The sequence below is a fragment of the Aplidium turbinatum genome, chromosome 7 (assembly GCF_918807975.1).
Source record: "Aplidium turbinatum chromosome 7, kaAplTurb1.1, whole genome shotgun sequence".
NCBI classification, from domain to species: domain Eukaryota; kingdom Metazoa; phylum Chordata; class Ascidiacea; order Aplousobranchia; family Polyclinidae; genus Aplidium; species Aplidium turbinatum.
The window spans coordinates 28385360-28408211 of NC_137478.1; the positions used below are offsets into that span (position 1 = coordinate 28385360).

At 38.0% G+C, this 22852-nt stretch overlaps 1 protein-coding gene across 1 annotated transcript; it reads right to left on the minus strand.

Moving 5' to 3' along the window:
• Positions 1–2024: 2024 nt before the first annotated feature.
• Positions 2025–20744, minus strand: LOC145774097 (ubiquitin carboxyl-terminal hydrolase 2-like). The gene is made up of 17 exons (XM_082585246.1): positions 20610–20744; positions 18026–18103; positions 17776–17832; positions 15349–15418; positions 14442–14745; positions 14061–14156; positions 12523–12623; positions 11467–11520; positions 10932–11055; positions 9812–9920; positions 9281–9391; positions 8034–8202; positions 7668–7754; positions 7457–7535; positions 6448–6561; positions 5802–5928; positions 2025–4922 (listed from the first exon to the last, which is right to left on the minus strand). Exons 1-17 carry the CDS (start codon positions 20651–20653, stop codon positions 4811–4813), a joined length of 1836 nt encoding a protein of 611 aa, XP_082441372.1. The 5' UTR covers positions 20654–20744; the 3' UTR covers positions 2025–4810.
• Positions 20745–22852: the final 2108 nt, after the last annotated feature.

Below are 22852 nucleotides of genomic sequence, written 5' to 3' on the forward strand. Positions count from 1 at the left end.
AAAGTTTTTGTCATTCTATCCCTTGATCCCAACAAGACGGTGATGTAGGCTAAAGCTGCTACATAGCCTACGTGAAGTGATAGACCCTCAAGTCAAATTGAAAATAAATAAATCGCTTCTTCTCTACCGTGGTTAAGCCAAAAGTATCATGCTCAAATAGACTGGAGTTATTTGCAAAATTACATGGAAAAGGTTTTGTCGATGGAATTGGTGGCACCATTTAGTGACAAGCATCTTATTGGGTTAGACAAAGATAAACTATTGTAAAAGAAAGAAAGTAAGTAGACGCTGATATCTCTCAACCTTTGTTTCGGATTCCTTTGAGGATGAAAAGTTATTCAAAGATCATTCATTTAGGATGCAACCGAACGATCAAATATAACAAGTGAATAAAATCAGCCAGGTTTGGAAACTTATATAATTCATTGATGGAGCTTTCTTGGCCGTAGGCTGCTTTTTCAGTATCTTATTCAAATTGAAGATATTTTGAAACTGTTACCAATAGTTATTAAGCCTATCACTTTTTCTTCATTATATTGATGCGAATAAAATTGCAGCTTTAGTTCAGAAAATCTTGATGATACCTATTGCTATAGTAATGACCGACATAAAAAATATCACCACTTATTTGTTTCTGCTGACAGTGTTAACAAAGGTCTTTTGTCTCCCGGTCGACCGGCATTGGAGCCCAACCATCTTCATGACTCCAAGATCTCTGCTCATTCAAACGAGCACCCCCGTCGATTGAAAAATAATGACACCCTTTCGTTCCAGCTGCTGCTCAGTAAAAAGCTGATGGCGAAAACATTTCTGTGGCTGATCATAAATGAAAGTGAAGCACCACCAGACTGCATTCGATTATCCCTGACGCCGAAACCCCCTAGAAATGCTTCTTACCTCTAAAAATCGAACAGTGTTCTAAAAACCAAAGTCAAACCAAGTAAAAAAATGCAAGTTTTCTCGATTTTGGCAGAAATTTCCACATTGGTATTTCGTCACTCTGTCAGCGACGCAACGTGCGCGGTTGCAATCAACGTTGCTCAGTGGGCTCAATCAATATTTTATATGAGTGGGACCGAGGAAAATAGCCTATAGATAGGCTGTCAAAAATAACTTTAGCCTACGCTATGACTTGAAAAAAAAAAAAACACAAATTGGGAAGATTTCGGCTTACATCCAGCCCAGTAGGCCTATGCTCATGATAGAAAATGGGATCCACTAGAAAGGATAGCTACAATATTACGCAAAACGGTTCAAACATTTGAAAAAACTGCTTTACAGTGCTCAAACACGAAATGAAAGAGAATAAATTACGCAGCCAAACAGATCCTGGAGGAAAATGCTTAAATAAAAAATGCAGAGAATAGAAATAGCCTACTTGTCAAGACTTAAGCACACCACGCGATAAATTACCGTAATTTAATTATCAGTTTTTTAATTAAGCCATAGCGGCAAAAAACTGCTTTTGCGTAGGCTACGGTTTAAAAAAGTAGGCTATGGGAACGTTCAAATATTACGTAACGCTTTTTTTCCGAATTTTTGACCCCCCCCCCCTCCCCCATGTAACGCCAACGTAACGCTTTTTTCAATCCCCCCTCCCCCATGTAACGCTTTTTCACTACAAATTCAGCACAAAAAACTACCATTCCGTACTCGAACGCGTTACGTAACGTTTTGCTTGAACCCCCTCCCCCCCGATGTGACGCTAACGTAACGCTTTGCATAAACCCCCCCTCCCCCTCGAAGGCGTTACGTAATATTTGAACGTTCCCTATAGTAACTTTTCTATCGAATTGTACGTTTGCGCTGTTTTTAGCTTTTCTATTTCCTCCAAAGCAGAAATTAAAAGATAAGACCCCTTGCGTCACTATGAGTAGGCTACAAGCTCTAGGCAAAACTCTTTTCAGGAATGGCGCAAGCTGTACAACTGCAATTCCGCATTTTCCAACCAAAATTGAGCCGTTCCGATATGAGCCTATGTAATTTTAAATACATTTATTCATTTATTATAAAACGACATCAGATATCACAAATAGCCTAACTCAGTAAAAGTTTATTAGCATATTTATCAGCATCAAAATAAATATGAAAAATGTAGCCGAGGTTTAAAACTACGCAGAATAATAAGCTATAAATTGTTTTAAAGAGCTTTCCAGGGTTACAACTTACAAAAGAGGTGGGGGCAAAGTACATGTTAAAGTCGTTGTCAGTGAGCACCCTAAGCTACATTTGGACTCCCTGGAATAACCTTAATAGCACCACTCGGGAATATTTTATTCCTACACACATTAATAATACAGTAGTACCAACAACCTACAATGCATTTTGCCATTTCAACATGTTTAGCACCAAAACGTTCACGTAAGGTTTGCAACATTGAAATAATATAATACTGATGTGTTGTGCAATTAATTTAAATTGTCTTTGCATTTGTCAGCACACGGAATTGTCAGGAATTAGGCTGGATTGCTTAACTTTCGCCAAAAATCGCGTCAATGGGTAATAGCCTACATGATTCTGCTAGCACCCAAAACGCTGACATGACAACGCAAGCTGCTGTTCCACCGTTGAATGCATCTTCTGTATGGGTGTTATTCGGAACAGTAGCTAGATAGCTTTGCCTATGGAGGTCAATAATTTAATAGAAGGAATGGCAACAAGACCGGTCACGTTGGCCACAAATCGAAAAACGTGCCCATGCGTATCATCAGCATAATTCGTACAAGGAAGGGCAAAACAGTTATAAAAGGTTTCGCTCGCCACTGGCCAGGTACGCGCTAGTGTAGTCTGGTGAAAAACGACTTGCACGTTTGTGACTTTTTAGGTTGAAAATTCCAACGAGAGTTGACACAACGATCATTAGAAAACCCAAATCCACAAAAACATGTTTTAATGAAAAAAACATGGAAATCATAAAACGACAAAAGAAATATGCAAAGCAAAACCCAGGCTCAGAAGAAAATGTGTGGAAAGTCAGGAAAAGGTTTTGGACCAATGGGAAAAAAACGGTGAAAGACCAGTTTAAAAATCGACAAATTAGGTAAATGCGAACACTGATTAGTGATTAGGTCCATTGACAACCAGATAACCTACAAAATATAAGGAAATGGGCTGTATTAGTGCTTAATCAAGCTATATCATTTCGACTACACCAAGACGCAAAATTGTCCAAAACCGCATGTTTGTCAGTCAAGCTGGTAGCACGGCTGGACAAGTACAATTCCTGACTATAAAAACTTGCAAAAGTACGTGCAAAACTGTGAAAACCTGTCATAACGCTAACTACAGGCTTCGCAAGGAAGAATAAAGTACTGTACTTTTACCAAGTTGTCAACGAGGTTGTATCACAGGATGTATATAGTAGGTCTTTACAAACACACAATAAAATCTGTACTAATAAAATCTAAAAACATCACGTTAGATACCATCAATTGCTTAAAATTAAAAAAATAATGAAATTTTTCTTTCACTACAAATCACAAAACGCCAAACACAAAAATTCATATTTATTCATACAAACTAATAAAATAGGGGATGGCAACATATGGTCAAAGGGCTGAATCATAGATGCCATGACCACGTAGTATTGGTACGTAAGTTTAACTACTTCAGAATCTCTAGAAATCGGCGATTGTGTAACTGTTCGCCTCTTCCAACCTTGCAGGGTGCTGATAAACATCTACATACTTCTTGCATAATATTATCCTCTGTGCAAGAAAAACATAAGATTGCAAATGAAACCCTTTTTAGGGAGTAAAATGGTTGAAACGCTTGGTCAATCTGATCAAACTATGAAAAGCCCAAAATGTGGATACTAATGTTCAGCAAACGTTTCGAAAACAAGTGTTTTCTTCTTCCGTGCTATAAATGCATTTATAGCACTGAAGATAGTATAGTTTACGAAACGTTATGCTGAGGATGAGTTTAGTATCTACACTTGGGGCTCTTTTATTTTTTGATCAGATAAACTCTTCTTCTCTTTAACAAGTAAAAAAAATCACGATTTTTATTTCATTATAGGAAGCTGCTCAACTAAAATTGAAATAACACACAATGCCTACAAGGGGCAACAGCTTCGTGTAGTTATTAAAAGGTCCGATTGTGACTTTTAATGTTTTCATTTTCATAGCAAGTTTACCGACACGCAACACTGCTTCAGCTTGTGAAGGAAGCGTTTTCTCTGACTATCAGCACAAGGTTGAGTACTCACTAGTACAGCGAGCAATTGCGATTCGCTCACTATAACGGTATAGCTTCCACGCTAGCCATTTAGACCATTCAATCAAGGATATGTTTCTCGGCAGCTGATTTAGCAAGAATTGACAACGATAGACACCGTGTTTCGTCCATGAGACTGGGCTCGTCAGTATCGCACCACTAATTCTGCAACAGACTATCAACCACCAACTTTACTAGTGTCTCTCGCTGTCAATTCTTGCTACAATCGCTTGCCCAGAAACATACTGCTACAGCTTATTGATTAATTAAACAAGGAGAAAATCGCTGCAAGAAGAAAATGGACCAATCTCACCTGAGAAGGGATAATGAAATAATGTAAAGTAACGAGATCATCCTCCATCAGGTAATAGCAACCTAACTGTCTCCCTGCGCCCCAAACAGAAAATCAGTCGTTGTTTACATTGATTCAACGTCTGCAGACGTTGAATCAATGTAAAAAAAAGACTGATTTGTTATTTGGGGCGGTTTACTTAAAAGAGTCACGCCATCGTCAGTGGGGAGTTGCTTTCAGAGACCTGAGTACCTTCAAATTGTTGTGAAAATGCATAGATGTAGGTGGATGGAGACAGACTTAAAGACGAGAAGATTTTTCGATGTAATTCGTGCTTTGTGAAGCACTTTGTGCGTAGAAAAGCACATACGCTTCTTTTGTGCAAATCGAAGACGTACTGATGGGGAAAACTCTGAAAAGCAAAAGTTAGGAAATACGTTTCGGGCTTTCAAAGAGGCCATTAAAATGATTTTCCAGGTTCAACATTTTTTCAAGAAATTCCCTAAGTATTCTTTTCACTCATAGGGTTAGGTCAATCAAATTGATAGATATTTATTGTGAAGTTCTATTTAAAAAAAAAAACCGGAACCAATCCGTTCCCAGAAAATAAATAGCGGAAAATACTCCGTTGCAAGATTAAGATGGAGTAGACGAAACGGAAAAGTAAACTAATCTCCAGGTCCAAGTTTGTTCTTGCCGAGACCGAGGTGGCTTACTTGCTCTCAATGGGTGTCGAACCGGCGCCCTTTCCAACGTCAGTAAGATACTTTAAAGACTAAGTGAATCGATTAAGACAAGACCATACCAAAAGAGATCATTAGGTATTGTAGGCGTGAACAAGAAACGTGACATACCATGTTCTATCTTAAAGATTCAACTTATCATTTGGTCATAAATAACTTATAAGTACCAAAGACAGGCAAGACACAACAATGCAACAGGGTTGAGCATTATAACAATATATTTTACATATTTAAGAATAGTTTAAACAGTCGAAAGTTTTCAGCTTAACGTGCGACTGTTAAAACTATTTGTAAATGTGTAAAATGTATTTTTTTTGTCTTGCCTGTCTTTGGTACAAGAAAGCAAACCCTCTCCGAAACTATACAAACTTAAAAGTGGACTCAAACTACGGTGGTTTTGCAAATTCATGCAGCAAATAGATTACAGTAAGTTTAATATCAGCACATTGATGCAGGCTACAGCAAAATCACCAAGAATGTAAGATACGAGGTACAAATTCTTGGCGAAAAAAATATTTGATAAGTTAGTTACTTTAACACTGTATTACCTGGAGTCGTTATATTGGTACCATTCTCTGAGATGCGGGTTATGACAATAAGCAGTATAGTGGCCACCATAGCACGATCCACAGTGGTTTGACACCGCGTACAAGTCATAGGTTGATAAGCGTTTTTCTGTCGTAAACGTTTGAGTTGTAGTTAGTGACTTCATGTAGTTTTTGCATTAAAACAACTGGTGGGTAAGGCGCTCGACTTCTAATCCTACGAACCTTGTTCGGCACCCAATAAAGTTGGATGCTTAATTGATTATATCCATCAGTTCTTCCCAGGGTGTAATAGATTGGGCAGACGTAGATGATGAAACGCCCACAAGAAAAAACACTTGTCACCTTATTTCTGTATAACTAACTCATGAGAGCCGTAATCTACACGCAGCGAGTCATACGTTCTTGGTTATGGAACATGGGATGATGGAACCACTTATGTTGCACCTACATGGGTTCAGTTTAATTCATTTTTTATGTTTATTTTATATTCATACCAAGAGGTACCAGCCAAACACAGTTTATGGTGCTATCGGTTACAAAATCATCATTAAACTTCTCCGTTATTTTTCTACAGGCAGCACTATATTTATTCGCATGATTGAGGGAACAAAAAGCGTGTTTAAATGCAATTTTGAAGAAACACCACCTTCGCTAGTTTCTGTGGAATAACCAGCCAGCTTCAGTTGTTTCTCAACAGGGAAGGTCACCAAGTTAGAGAGCTTCTGCCTATATCGGCTTCCTTCATTGAAGCGCTTCAGATCTGCAAATGCAAGAAGCCAACTGCAATGATCTACAAGAAGCCAACTGCAAGCCTTAACCGATCATACATTTTGTGAGATTTTGAACTGATGAGATTGTTAGGATATCACACGATGTGGTTGGCGGTACACGAGTTAATGTCGCGGTTCGAATGACACGAAAAGGAATGACGCGACCCCTAGGCCACAAAGCACGAATAACGCATTTATGACCTGAATGCCGCAATGCATACATGAAGCGATAATACTTTCGTTTGAATAAAAAATAAAAATTGAAATTGCTATGTATTTAAAGGAACAATTATTTAGCACTAAATAATCAAATTTTGCGTCATTCGGGTCTTGCGTCAATCGTGCCTTGCGCCGAGTGATCGCGTCATGAAGTCGTGTATCCGTGGCTGGTGCCTAAAATTCAGACGCAAACATAAGTGATATAGCTCGTGGATCCGCAAAAGATTGAGCTGTCTGCCATAAAAGCTTACATTGAAGGCTGCAGCTATGCCTGGTGTATATTGGTCTCGGAATGACTTGCTTCTATTGGTCGAGGTGGAAGGAATGTAAGCAAACAAGGGATTGACACGAGAACATGAGGCTTAGTATGATGAAAGTTTCGTTTTGTTGGAAATGAAAGCGTAAACTGTACCAGTTATACCAAGCGATATATTATCAAGGCAATCAGCTGGGGGTAACAACTTTGAAAGGGTTAGCCTAGGACACGCAGCATAGTAGCTTGTTTACATAGTAAGGTATGTTTCTGCAGCTTGCACCGCGAAAAACGAATTAAATTTCGTAGTTTTCTGTGTGCTGAAAAGAGATCTTTACAAAACTACGAAATTTAAATGACCAACAGTCCAAAATAAATCAAATAGATTTGAAACAAAATGAGTAAAGTCTTACGTATGACAAGGATTTTTGGAAAACGATGGATCGAAAGCCTTTTCTTCATTCTTCGTCGCGCTCTACAACTTTCACACATCTGAAAGACACGAAAAGTATCTTCTTCAACTTTTAAGAATAAACCCTTAAACATTGACAATTGGATGGGGAAAAAGATGTTTATGGCGATGGTCAGACAATTACAATCAAATAGACAGAAATGTCATTTTACCGGTTTTTCGTCCCCATCAAGTACTTCTTCCTTAGTAAAACTTTTGATGCAATCATCTAATGTTGTAGAGCCGGTGGAGGAATAATTCTGCGATGAACAATCATTGGTGTAAGAGTTTTTCAACGGAAACACTTTGTGGCATGCAAACACAATTACTACAATGAACCTTAACTCACAAATTAAGAAACGTTGATCTAATTTCTGAACAGACAAAATTAGCGCTACACATTCAAATATCCTCTGGTTAAGCACAAAGATGATTCTCATTTGATACAAATTCACTGAGTGTCTTAAACGTTTGTGGAATTTTTTAGAAAACTGAATGCAAAGCTGCATGAAAACTATCCGTTTAAAACACCATTTCACCTTCGAAATCGGAAGCGACAAGTCCCAAAAGGGGTCATAGGTCAAGGATACGTAACCGCATTTCAAACACACCAATCTTGACTCCAACTGACCAACGAAGAGGTCAAAGATGAAACTTTTGTCTTTTCTTTCATACCACTTCCATGTTTCCCGAGCGATTTCCTGGGGACTGAAAAAGAAATTAGTTCATCGAACACAAACCCACTATGCAAGGTAAAAAGAGCAAGTCGTGGTTTAGTCGTATTCCCATCGAGTAACCGAGTTTGCAAAACGCGTATTTTGTACATTGATTCAACGTTTGCAGATACGCATGCTCTTGACCGGTATCGCACCGGCATCCCTTCCAGTGCCGTACCATCCTGGCTACGCGGGTAAGCAGTCGACTCTTCAGTGACGTTGAACAAACGTAAACAGCACCGGCCACGTTAGGCCAAGTACTTTCATTTTACCACGCAAAGATAGAGAGGCGAAGGCAATTAGTTAAAGTGTTGTCATTGGTAGTCATACATTATGCATTGTAACAAAAACCGGAGACTAGGTTTACGCGGATAAATGTCAGTTTACACATCTCTAATGTGCCGTGCTAAGAAAGGGTCACTGAGAAAGAAACTTTCTACTATTTCTTTAAATCTGAAATTAAAAAAATATATCAGTAGAACTCGGTTAATCCGGATTCGATTTGACCGGCGATTCCATCCGGATTAGGCGAAGATCCGGATTAACCGATGACGGTTCTATCAAGACTTGTGCATTTGTACTTCCAGTTTTATCCGCATTAGGCGAAGATCCGGATTATCCGAATCCGGATTAACCGAGTTCTACTATATACAGTATATGAAACGCTTTTTAACGCTGACTTATGGTTAGGAAGTGTCCAGTAAATTTACCTTAATTTGAAATAGTCAACCATCATTAAAACGTTGACGTTTGTTTGTACGTTACACCAATTGAAAGCGTCGTTTCGCAAACATCGCATTGCATCTGATGAACGTAAACTAGAAGACAAACTCAATTATCACTGGCTTTTTTCCAAATGCATCTACTTACAAGAATTCTCAGATACACAACACAGAAGTTACACCACTTTTAAAACCCATGACACAGATAAGATGTCAGTTAAACACAGAGATCCATAACACAGGATTGCTCATCAACTTTGTAACGAAACCTCTTCATTCTGTGAACTTCCTAACGTGATAAAAGAAGTTGTAAGGCTGGCTTAGCCTCGGACTAGATACCAGTCTCACCTTATATTGGTCATATCTTTAAGAGGTTCGGGTGATTTCTTATGGACTTGATTGATGTCTTCATGCAGACCTTCTAAGAGAAAGCGCAAAAATTCCTGGCTGTCTTGTTGCCTGCGTGATGAAATACTCAAGTGTTGAAAGTTGACCGAAAAATTTCTTATGAGCAATACACAATTGAATTTATCAACAAAGTCACCAGTTATGGTTTCATTCAAAGCAGATTCCTTATTCATTCAGCAAAGGTGGAGTTAGACTAGCTTAAACTAATGAATAAATATTAAATATGCTAGTTCTGTTATATGTAAAATTCAGCGCTTCTTACATCTGCAAGTCAGTTGCCACATTTCTTTTTTGTTACATTCAAATTTTCTGTTGTTTTGTTCACAAAAACTAATGCGAAGTGGGCACCACTGAAAAAATTGTCAGTGTGCAGTAAACCCAGACTAGTACTGATGAAAAAGTAACAGCGGAAACTTCTGGTGTCATTTTTGAAAACAAAGGTTAGATTGATACACAAAGTACAGCGCTTACTCGTATCCCATGAAGCGAGGAGAAAATTTCTGAATCTGAGCCTTGAAGTTGCCCGGAGTGACAGAAGTTGATAACCCAGACCACAATTCCGCGATAAGCTCCGAGAAGGCTGCACGAATGAAGACAAGTCAGATACAGTCAACAAAACAGTGGATTCTTTTGTTATACAGATTCAACGTCTGCAGACGTAAAGTCAATGCACCAAACGACCGATTTGCTGGTTATGTAAATTGAAGACCACAGAAAACGGGATTTGTTTGAACTTTGACACTATAATTACCTTTGCAAGGGAGGCATGAAACGTCAAACTTAACATTGGCTGTGGAATATATACCCCCATGCTGGAATGCATGGTTTTGGTATCAAAACCGCCTCGTGGCTGTTTAAGTTTAACCCAAAATTGAGTCAAGGTCAACCAGTGCCCCAGGTTGATGATTTCTAGCACAGTCATCAAAGAGCCACTTTTATCAATTTACATGAGTAGCGAATTAAATTCATTCTAAGTAATTGTCGAATGGTTATAATCCTTCATTCGATTTTTTCGTACACTTACAGTTGATACCAGGAAGTTAATAAATAATAAATTATTTGGCAACCCTAGTAGACTCTTGATCTTTACACCAGTCATCGACCGACCATGTGCGAGAAACTCGTACTGAAAAGGACATCAGCATTAGAAACCAGCGGCTATGTGAGCAGTGAGCAGTTCACATTTTCACCAAAACAAGCCTCAAGACGGATAAAAGAGGTTTGCACAACTAATCGTGCAAAAATCGCAATCACTGCCGTCCATGGTTAGAGCAAGAGATACAAACATGACCATTTTTTATCTTTTATGAAATTAAAATTGTATAGGGACAGGTTTTAGCATCACATGCAAAAAACGTTGCTACCCATAGCAACACATATCCACTATCCAGTTTGTGGAAACCTGATCTTGAGAATACGCCACATAAGCAAACAGGTTCTTGGAGCAATATATTTTTATAGATCTATAGGACATTGTTTAGACTAAGAAACGTACCGGTAAATCGGTAGGGATTACGCCGGACTATGTAGTTTCGTTAGTGGAACTTTTGGAGTGCACTACTGGTATTAATTTTAAAAAGCAAAAATATACCTCTTATAAGCCTCCCCTTCATAGATGAAGAATGGTTCAGCTGTTCGCGATACTCAGAACTGAGGCAATAGTTTCGAAGGGATTTGGTGTTGGACAAGCATTGCAGGATGGAATTCATGAAACACTAAGACACAACAATGCATTATAAAGTAAAAGCTAAAACGTCGTGGCGATATTATGAATAAAAAAAATTACTATTGAAACTACAAGTTCATTAACAAAATAATTTGTTCTAAGAAAGATTGTGATTAGTCTAGTACTCTAGTTTTATATGATATTTTTCATATTTTTGTAAAGGTCGCTTCTTTCAAATTATTGCTTTCTCAATGAATAAAGCATCAGCAATAAATTTATCGACTTATCATTTGCATTCAACATGCTGGTTTGACAAACATTCTAATCTCTCAACACATTTAGTGGTTGAAGAATCGGTTGCGTGATTCTAATAACATTTTCAGATCATCAAAATAGACTTGAAGACTTAACATAAGAATAAAGTAGCATATTCCAAGAATAGTAATGATATAGTAAATACCGTATTTCCGATGTTCTTCAGTCCGGTAGTGCCATCCCCATCAATTTTAAACCCCTGATCAAAGTAACATACAATTTAACCTGGCTAAGTGTAAACGGGTTCAGGCCCATCATCAGACGATTTCAGCACGTTTTTACGGGGTTACGGCGTGGCCACCCCGTAACCCCGTAAGTCGGCGCCAGTGGTTACCAAGGTTATCAGAGATTCAGCAACATAAAGTGAAGTCAATAACCCAGGCAGCAATTTAACCGTTTTTTTTTACAGCGATTTAACGTCTGCAAGCGTTTGCAGACGTTAAATCACTGTAAAAAACGGTTAATTTGCCGTCTGCAAAGCGACCATATTACGGAATGGCCCGTTTCGGTGAGTCCGATCCCTATTCGGTGATTTTTTCAATTTTTTTTTAAAATTATTGGGTACCGTAGCCTAATTATCATTGCCATTTTAGGGTTAGGGGTTAGAGGTTAGGAACTCACCGAATCGGACTCACCGAATAGTAGCAGACCCACCATATTACTGCAGTCTCATAGAGAACGCGTTTAATTGAATGTAAATCGAATGCTAGAGTCGGCCGTCTATTTTCGTGTAGAAAAACATGCAATTAAATCGAAAACCGGTTTTGGATCATAATGTAATTTTGCTTAAACAGTGAAATACATGCTTGGAAGCCCACAATGCATCACATTACTATCATTAAACTGATGCAGAAAACTCTCAAAAATTGTTTTATTGCACACACTTAATACGACCGTTTTAAAAATAGATTGGATTTTGTTGCTCTACGACTTTTCAGAGGTTTTACTGAAACAGCGCTGATGAGTCCTAGTGGTTAGAGCGTTTGACTATAGCAGTACACCTCAGTTCGATTCTAAATAAAATCAATAACAAAAGCTTTGACATCTGCCCCTATCCTAAACATATTGCTGACAAGGCATAGTGCATACTTCCTGTGGATGAATGTTGAACCCTTCAGGCACCATCCAACTGCGCATAAAAAAAAATGCAATTCAGTCTGAATTAAGTCACCAAACTTAACGACGAATCCAGCACACTGACCTGAACAGGTGACTTAAGGGGCTGTTTAGGGCTTGGTGTTCGGATGCTTCGGTCAATGAAAGATGGTTGGTAGGTTGTGCCTTTGTAAGGTGGACTTTCAACTTAAAGCAAATAAACATAATTAACATTGCGGCCAAGTTCTGTTCCAAGAGCTTAGCTAAAGAGGTTAGGACCAAAACTGGGACAGAGCAACACCATTGCGTTTAAGATTGTATGAGACTTCAGTGTTTAGTGTTCACCAGGCATCTAGCTTAAACATAATGAGGTATTGTCTTGTGACGTTAAGTACTTGGAATCATTAATTTTAAAATAACATTATGTTAGGAAGAAGCCCTAAATTGGGTGTATTAAAACTATGTGTTGAAATACACGCTATATATTGGTCCAATTCAGTCACACCTTCCAGAATGCAACAAATTACCAGGAAAGCTACCTGAAAGCTGGAACTGCATTAGGCAGTTGAACTAGTTTCTAAATGCGACAGCACATCTTATCTTATTACACCATTGCGCTTAATGTATGAGACTGTTCAAGTGTTCATCTAGCTTAAACAGCATGAGGTATTCATTGTGATGTTAAGATAAGTGCTAAAAGAACTGTTTCTAAAAGCGACAGCACATCTTATAAATATGATTAAAATGTGTTGCAACAGGGGTTTTCAACCTGGGGGTCGTGACCACTGTGGGGCTCGCGAGTCGTTTTTTGGGGGGTCACGACACGCTTGAAAATCCAATGTATCGTTTTAAATTCTTTTTTTGCCAGAAAAGATTAAAAACTGTATTTCTTCGCAAGTAACCATTCCTCGACCTGAGGTTATACTGTTGCTTAAGCTTTCAGACGTTGCAAAGGCTTTAACAATAGAAAAGTATTCTATATTGTGCACCTAGTTCTTGTGCGTTGCTTTGTGCAGACTAAAGTTAACCACATAACCAGTAACCACGCTATGTCAAAAACGCGAGATGATTTGGAATCCTACCATGTCAAATATGGATTTGTCAGTAGCGTTTCCAATGGCATTGAAAAATTTCAGTGTACAGGCTATTTAGTTCGAAAGTTCTTTCAGCAACAGTTTCACGCATTAACAAGCTTGTTAAAAAAATGCGAGTCCAACCATCTCAATAAAGCTGATTTCAATAAATCCATAAAAGATTGCAATAAATTTAACCGGTGAAAATGCAGATTATATAATTATATTCATTAATTTTTCTCCTATAATCTAGCCAAGCTTGTAATCGGAGGAAATGTAATAAAGTTATAATAACATCGCGAAAGGACATTTTTAGTTTCAGAAGTTTGCATTAAAACACCGGAACGAGACATAGACTGGATGTCGTAGTGAATCAAATTTGGTTAAATATGCTTTTTTGAATATTTTTATAGGCTACGTTGTTCGCTCTGAGCGGGTTGCGGGGCAAAAAAGGTTGAAAACCCCTGCGCTACAAGGTTCAACCTAAATATGACTTCCATTAAACCTCTGTTGAGTTAAGAAAAAAATAAAAGAGTTGGTTAAGTTTTATAGTTGTTTTCATAACTCTTACTTGAAATTTCCTTCTTGGGCTTGGATGAAAATGAGGTAGTTTTATGCGCAGTTATTGTAGAGTTTCTTGGTGGTATTCCCAAAGATTTATCTGTCACTGAAGAAAAATAAAAACAGTCTTGATTGTGGTAAAGCAATGCCAAAAATGCATGCTTTCAAACTGACATCATAAATATATATTAGCAGAAAGTAGTAGTTTAGTTTTTCAATGTTGGTCGAGCCATCACTTCAATCACTGCATCAGTAAACTGTATGTATATATAGTTTGTTTTAACAGTTGTGCGATGGAAGTATTGATCATGTGTGCCAATCAGAAAAAGCCGTGCCGTATAATCTACATTTTGAAAGCAGTAAAATGAAACAATCACTGAATAAAACCTACCACGATTATTGCTCACTGGTGAGGTCGCAAGGCCACTAGAATTGATAATTCTCTTATTGACGGAAGGTGAACGACGACGACTATGAGATAAAGAACCTTCTCGGGGTCTACGGTTTGCAGTATTTGTTGACGGCGACCTTGGCTTTATTGTAGTTGGTGAGTTGACAGAGATGATGGAACTATTGTTCGGTCGACTTGTTCTGTCTCTCATTGGAGGCCGAACCATATAACGATCAGTAGGAGAGGAAGAGCTGTGGTACATGTAACTTTCGCGTGGTGGCGATGCCCTTCGTGTGTTTGAATTCTGTAAAATAGTTTATTCTTAACGGCAAAGAAACACATTGTTGAAAAGGAACGATCTTCCTGGCGTTAACACTACCTGACTACAGAGGTAGTTTTAGCACTTAGGCTACGAAGCACTACCTGGCGTCAGCAAAGGTAAGAATTCAATTGACTGACAAAACAAGCGGTTGAGAACTATCCCAGTCTCATGGGCGAAACACGTGTCTACTGTCTATCGCTGAGTTCTTGCTGCACTCGACTGCCGAGAAACAAAGAAACACATTCTTGGTTCCAGTTCCAGCAAACATTTTAATGCTATAATAACAACTAACAAGAAAAAGTTGTGTGCTACCTAAAGGTTCCATGTTAGACAATCTTCATGTGCAAACAAAAATAAATAGGAAAAAATAGAGTCCCTACTATCTGGTAATAAGCCTATAGCCAAAACGAAAAGCTAAAGATATTACAGGTGTTGTACAATGTACATCAGTACATGTGTAATGAAATGATACCTTATTTACGAAGCCGCACATAACAATCACACCAACCAGTGCAAATTTTATGTGCTGCACGACAGTTAGAAATGAAACTCAACAAACCATGCACTTTATGTAAAATCACTTACATACGACTCAGACAAGTGACTTTGTGGCTGATACCTAGATGAGTGGAAACTGCTGCCGACGGCAGATGTTCTAAAAATAAAAATAAATTTTAAAAAACGGAAGAAGAATTCCGTTTATTATATACAAACATGTCAAAACGTTGCGTACAGACAACAGAATGCGAGTGTATTTTGAAAACAAATACCAGCACATTACGGTATAGATTTTTAACATTATTTTCTATATTATACTGTTAATTGTTGCTAATATCTAATAGTGTACTATTTATTGTTGTTATTGTGTAGCCTACTGTTATTGCTACTTTACCAACATTAATGTGAGAAAAGGGGATGTGAAAAGTTGCAGTGCATATAGAGGTGTAAAACTACTAGAGCATGGAATGAAAATTGTGGAGCGAATACTAGAAAAAAGGTTGAGAACATTGGTGAAATTAAATGATATGCAGTTTGGATTTATGCCAGGAAAAGGTACAGTGGATGCTCTGTTTATATTGAGAAGAATGCAGGAGGAATACCGAGAGAAGCAGAGAAAACTATATATGTGTTTCGTCGACTTAGAAAAGGCATTTGACAGAGTACCAAGGAAAGTGATGGAGTGGGCAATGAGGAAAAGAGGTATACCGGAGGTAGTAGTGAGAGCTGTGATGTCTATGTATGGTATGAGGATGCAAGAACAAAAGTGAGAGTTGGATCAAATTATTCAAACGAGTTTTTTGTGAAGGTTGGTGTACACCAAGGATCAGTTTTGTCACCTCTGATATTTGCTATTGTGGTTGACGTTGTAACTGAAGGAGTGAGGGATGGCTTATTGAGTGAAATTTTGTATGCAGACGACCTGGTCTTGACAAGTAATAGTATGGAGGGACTGGAGAGAAAGTTTGAGAAATGGAAAGAAGCATTTGAAACCAAGGGTATGAAGGTGAATCTTGAAAAAACTAAAGTGATGGTGAGTGGAGCAGAAGGAACAGTTGTTGAGAACAAAGTAGATCCCTGTGGAATATGTGGTAAGAGAGTGATGAGAAATTCAATGCAATGCAAGGAATGTGGAAAGTGGGTACATGCAAGATGTGCTAATGTCAAGAGAGCCGCAACAAGATTGGCGAAGTGTTTTGTTTGTGGGGAAATGCAGTAAAGGAAGGAATGAAGTGAAAGGCCACGATGATGAGTTCTGCCATGGCATCGAAACAGTGACAGACTTCTGTTATCTGGGTGATCGGATAAATGCAAGTGGTGGATGTGAAGCAGCGGTGACAACAAGGGCAAGATTGGGCTGAGCAAAGTTCAGGGAATGTGGGAAATGTTGCATGGCAGAAAATTTTCACTAAGGATGAAAGGAAAAGTATATCGGAGCTGTGTGCGGCCTGCAATGCTATATGCTAGCGAGACATGGGTATTGAGAGAGAGTGAACTGGCAATCCTGAGAAGAACGGAAAGGTCAATGGTGAGAGTAATGTGTGGGGTGAAAACGAGAAGGGAAAAAAGGACTAAAGAATTGTTGGATATGCTAGAGATGAGAGAGACCATAGACCAACTGGCAAGGGCAAATGGAGTAAGATGGTATGGACATGTGATAAGGAGGGAGGAAGGAAGTTTTCTTAGAAAGGCACTAGATCTAAAGGTGGATGGGAAGAGGAAACGCGGTCGTCCAAGAAGAACGTGGAAACAACAAGTGAAGGATGAATTTAAAAAAGTCGGACTGAAGGAGGAAGATGCAAGGGACAGGGTGAAATGGAGAAAAGGGATTAAAACAATTGCTGCGCGGAAACAATCGGCCACCCCCACTAGTGGGGAACAAACCGACGATGGATTATGATGATGAATGTCCAATTGCATTGTTAGCATTGAGCATTCTAGCAGTCACTGTTTGAATGATGCATACCAGTATTGCTTTAGTTTGAGAAAAAACTTTTGGTACGGTATTGCTTTTGTGTGTCTTATGTTTTTGCCTACAGTACTCACACTGATATTGCATAGCAGTTTATTTTTGCATGCGCAGCACCGTTGACTTTGATACTGTTAATATTTTCATCAATTTGTTTACTGTATGTTATTGAAAGATGAATAAGCACCATGCTTTACAACATCTCATATGTTATCCGGTATATTGTTTACAACATTCTTATATGCCACTTGTGGGGAGCTATGACTAAAAAAACCTCAAACTTAGATGCCATGCTGCACTGTATATAAAACTTGTAGCAAACAAGGTAAAACATTCCTTGCAGTCAAAAAAAAAACTAAAATAAGAAAATCGGTACTTTTAAATGCATTTTCATATCTTTCTCGCAACCAATGTGTCAAAACAAGAACACGAGAAAAAGATTGTAAATGAAACATGGCCAGCTCTGTGCAGTGAGGTCACAAAAAATGGCATCTAAAGACAGTTCTATCTGAAAATACTTGCATGGAATCTAAAACAAAACATACTTTTTTGAATCCCATCTCACATCTTTTGAAGGCAAAATTTCAGCACCATATCCGGATCTACAAAATAAACAACTCAATTTAGATTAATTGTTTGTAATGTAGTGATACAGATCACTTTAGTAAATTATTTGAAACATATCACGTTATAACCTAATTTCAAGTATGTGCTACTTCAAATGTAAAAATGTTTTGCCTACATTATATTTTTATGTTGTCTATACAAATGAATAAACGATGTATATATAACTACTTTGATTTTGAGGATATATGGTTGGATGAAGGACCATATACTCGACGACTGTCAAATCCATTATTTGCACTGCCAGCACTGCAATACAAAAGAACTGATTATTATCATAGATTATTTAATCATTTTCATGTTGAATCTTCACACTTTCGCTGCTGCAACGCTGTGTGTGAGTTATGTGGTAGTGTTTTTGCTGCCTAATTGTTTTGTCAGTCTGAGAAGCGGAGCACGTCCTTTAGGTGTCCAAGCCTTAAAGCAGCCGGCGGCCATGACCGCCGGTGCTACCTCCTCAGTCGGCCAATTTGGCCGCTGGTTTTTTTAGCTAATTATTTAATTTCACAATACAATGATCGTGGATAACTGTCGAAAATATCTAGCACCAATGAATGACGCAGAATTAGGTCAGCGCGTCATAATCACCACTGTTGCATTGTGCGGAAACATTTGCTATTGTATGGAAAATATCCAGCTGCGATCACCAGCTATAACTCTTGTTTGTAATTCCCGAGGTTTATTTTAACAAAGTATTAATCCGAAGTGCTAATTTACATCGGCTGGCAATATTGTCGTTTTTTTGTATTTTGGCCTCCAAGCACGCAGATTTGGCCGCCGAGAAGGAGCTCTCGGTAGGCCACGATGGCTGCCGGAAAAAAACACGAGTTTTAAGGCCTGGGTGTCTGCCAAATAAGTGTGCACACTGTGGCATCAAGATTCAAGATATTTATGTGCAGCACCTGGTCATTTAGGTTCTATTCCTAGTAAAGTATATTTCATTAGGTGCTTGATGGTAATACTGCAGATAGTGGCGTACGCAGGATTACCTCAGTCCTTAGAGGAGCATCAAACAAACACAAATTACAAAAAATGCCCATTTGCTAATTATAACTCGCAATCCCGCATGTTTGTTATATTGTATAAGATTAGCCAACCATACTCAGCTTAGATTGACAATATTTTGTTCAGTTTGGAACAGCTAAGTGTAATATTTCTGATAAATGATCATGAGTGTAATTTGACACACCGAATTAGCAAGTAAATGACCAGGTACCACAGAGCGGAATGGCCCGTTTCGGTGAGTCCGATTCCTTAACGGGGGATTTTTTCAATTTTTTTTTTTAATTATTGGGTACCGTAGCCTAATTATCATTGCCATTTTAGGGTTAGGGGTTAGGAGTTAGGGGTTAGAGGATAGGAACTCACCGAGTCAGACTCACCGAATCGGACTCACCGAATAGTAGCAGACCCACCACAGAGAGCCGTGCCTAAATATGTTGGGTCTGCTACTATTCGGCGAGAGCCTTTTTCGGCAATTTTTTTAATTTTTTTTTTAAATTATCGGGTACTGTAGCCTAATTATCATTGCCGCTTTTACATCGTCTTAACGACGCTAAACGTTAAAATAAGACCCTAACCCCCAACCTCTAACCCCAACCCTAACCCCTAACCTCAACCCCTAAAACGGCAATGATGATTAGGCAACGGTACCCAATAATTTTTAAAAAAATTCAAAAAATCGCCGAATAGAAACTCGCCGAAAAGGTTTCTCGCCAAATAGGGCACTCGCCGAATTGAATTTTAGAAAGTAATAACTACATTTGATGTAGGTTTAAAGTCATATTTACAAAGAAATCCAAGAAATTAATTTGTTTTGGATTGAAAATGACTCTTAATTGTAATGATATAACAAAAGGTTTAAAACTCTACAAAATAAAAGGAAAATACTGGGAATGGACCAACTCAATCAAAATATTTCTTTGAATGGTAATCACCAAGGAAACGCAATTTTGCAGTAGAACTTTGTGTTTAAGCAAATGCCTTTTTTGGATAGTTTACAAACACACTAGTAGGCCTACTAGGGATATTCTTTAATGTTGACGATTAATTGGTTATGTGGTGAGATTTGAAACAACCCAGGCATAAACTCGATTTAAAGGATCAAATGTTGACCTTGATGATGTACTATCATCTTCTTCGTCACTGAATTTCTCATGGTAATGACTTTTCCGACACATCTTTAAAATTAGTTATATTATACATAGAACTCATGTAATAATAATAATGGTGTTGCAAGCACAGTACTGCTTTTTCACCTTCGTGATAAGTTAAGTAGCAAAAATAACCTAGTACAAAAAACGAAATAGAATACCAACAAGGAAGTCATAAACAAGAGAAAAATGCAATGTTAAGTTAAAAGTATGACCTTGCACTGTTGCACATTTAGCCTTAAGTGAAAAATATGGGCATTGGTAGTTAGCAATAAATTCCCAAAGGGCTATAACACGTCTTCCTGCAAGATCAACAAATCTACATTTCTAGGTGAGCTATTGATAGCAAACGAAGGAGTGTTATGCATGTAAAAGTTGTGTGGATAAGCTCTGCAGATCAACAGAAATTTACAGCATAAATCTACGTTCTCACATCGTCCAACGTAGACCAATTTCTAAAAATGTAGATTTACATGGTTCCGCATCTTGTGTGTAATACTCAACAAGGTAGATCTACGTGAGACCGCCGCGAAAGTGTTAAATAGATAAAAATATTTTCTGAAACAAAAGTAACAGGCAAACCATATTTCATTAACAATCACCTTAAATGTCTGCTGTAGTATTTAGGAATGGCACTGGTATTCATTGTTCATGGAAATAGTCCACTCATGAGCCACTGATGAAATTTTCAAACATCACAATCTCGACATAGTTATAAAAGTGGCCAAATTAAAAATAAAGATTATCCTGTAAACAGTTTTCTAATTATTTGTAAAATTTATATTTCAAAACACCCTAGTACCAAATGTTATTCTTATGCATATTACAAGACAAAAGTTCTTTACACAGGAAAGCATTAATGAATCATTCCCGGTGTAGCAGTCGTTGGGGTTGCATCACCGTTTCTTAAACAAAGGTCATATGAGTTTTAACATTTTATTATAACTAGTTTAACAGTTTTAACTAGGCCTTTAATGAAAACTTAATTTTAAGATATAACAATATCCTTTTGCTTGTAATGGATATCAAGATGACTTGGTCTTAAAACCAAGCGGAATTAGAATAGTTACAGAAGTGACAGTAGATCACAAAATATAGATATAAAAACACTTTTATGACTAAAATTCACTTGCACATTTAATTTTACTTGGACTGATCCATTTTTATTTTCATTAGGCTACAAAGTACGAAGTAGCAAACAGTATAGGTTGTGCTTACCTCCTATGGCAATTGCAACGCCTTATCCTATAGCTTATTGTACTAGAAACCAACTCTGATCAAAATTGCAAGTCTACCTAAATTCTACCAGGCTTACAGTTCAGGAATAGGCTATCTAAAGAAGGGGATATGAAGGCTCACAGCGATTGCCTTATTTTCACAACACTAGAAAGGCAGTACCGTATTTAAATATTTACTTGATTGTAAGCCGCGGCTTATAAAGTTTTTTTTTCCATCATGTTTGCGGCTTAAATTCAAGGGCGGCTTACATTTTTTCTTTTTTGTTTTTGTCTTTTTCCTTGTCGACTTTGCCATAGGTGTTTTGCCGTACTGCGTTGTCTGATGCCGACAATTGTGAAGTTGTGACGTGCATTTTAAATTGTCACATGCATTTATGACGTGCATTCGAAAGAAAAAGTTAAAATAAACCTGTGAGAGTTAGAGTTAAAATAAACCTGTAAACAGTTTCAGCTTTGCGTGTAAACAGTATTTGCGGCTTACATTCAAGGGCGGCTTACATTAAATTTTTAACACTATCACATGCGGCTTACAATCAAGGGCGGCTTACAATCAAGCGCGGCTTACCATCAAGTAAATACGATAGTTGGTACCATGTTGGTACCAGTAGTTGGTACCAACATGCAGTCCTGTTTTAAATGAAAGTGGCTATTTTTCCACACTCAATGCCATGGTTACAATCAGGTGTTGCCAAAGTTAGGACTAAAGTTAGGAAGGGTTAAGCAGGCCTTGAAATTTGTACTTTTTTCCAGCGGTCAAGCATGTCCTACTGGACTGGCGCTTTCAGCGGACATTTAATATCTCAACCGGACATATTTTTGCATGTAGATTTTGCACAAAATCACACTACAGTATTGTGTAGTTGTGTTTGTAGAAGAAGATTTTCTACAACAGAATAACTCTGCAATGGTTGATGGCTTAATTAACCGACCCTGAAGTATACTGGAGCAGATTAAGCGTGAATAAAGTCACCACATTCACCTAAGCACAAGCTAAACCCAGCTGAAACTTGATTCTCTGTGACGTTTCTTTTTAACAAACTATCAATGTAACGCATTAATCCTCATTGTTAAAATTAGAATACATATCCTGCCGAAAAGTTCAGACAACTTTATGTCAAGGCAACATCGCAAGGCATTGAAATGATGTAAAAATGGCTACTTTTGCGATCAGCTCGTTAACTCTAATGTGATCTTTAAAGCAATTGCCTGTACTATTATTGTTTCAGCTCCGTGTTTGTTCGCGTTAAACAAACAATTGTAACAATTCAAATTTCAAATATATTTTTGCTGCATTAGCTCTATTTTTGTCAAGAATTTTGCGGCGGTCATTTATGACTGACCAATGAGTCGGCTTCGGCAGACATTCGAGGTCATTTCGGAGGTCATGTCCGCTGTGACCGCCGGATATTTCGAGGCCTGGTTAAGGTAAGGAATGAGATTAGGGTTTTGATCTTTGCCCAGGACTAAAAAAAAGATTCCAAAATACAAGTATTTGTTTTCTACAGCTTTAAACTTTTCTCAAAATTAGGGCAGAATTTCTTATCTGGTAACACTATTGAGGCTATTATTACACTATATGTTATGTATAGTGTAAATATAGCCACAGT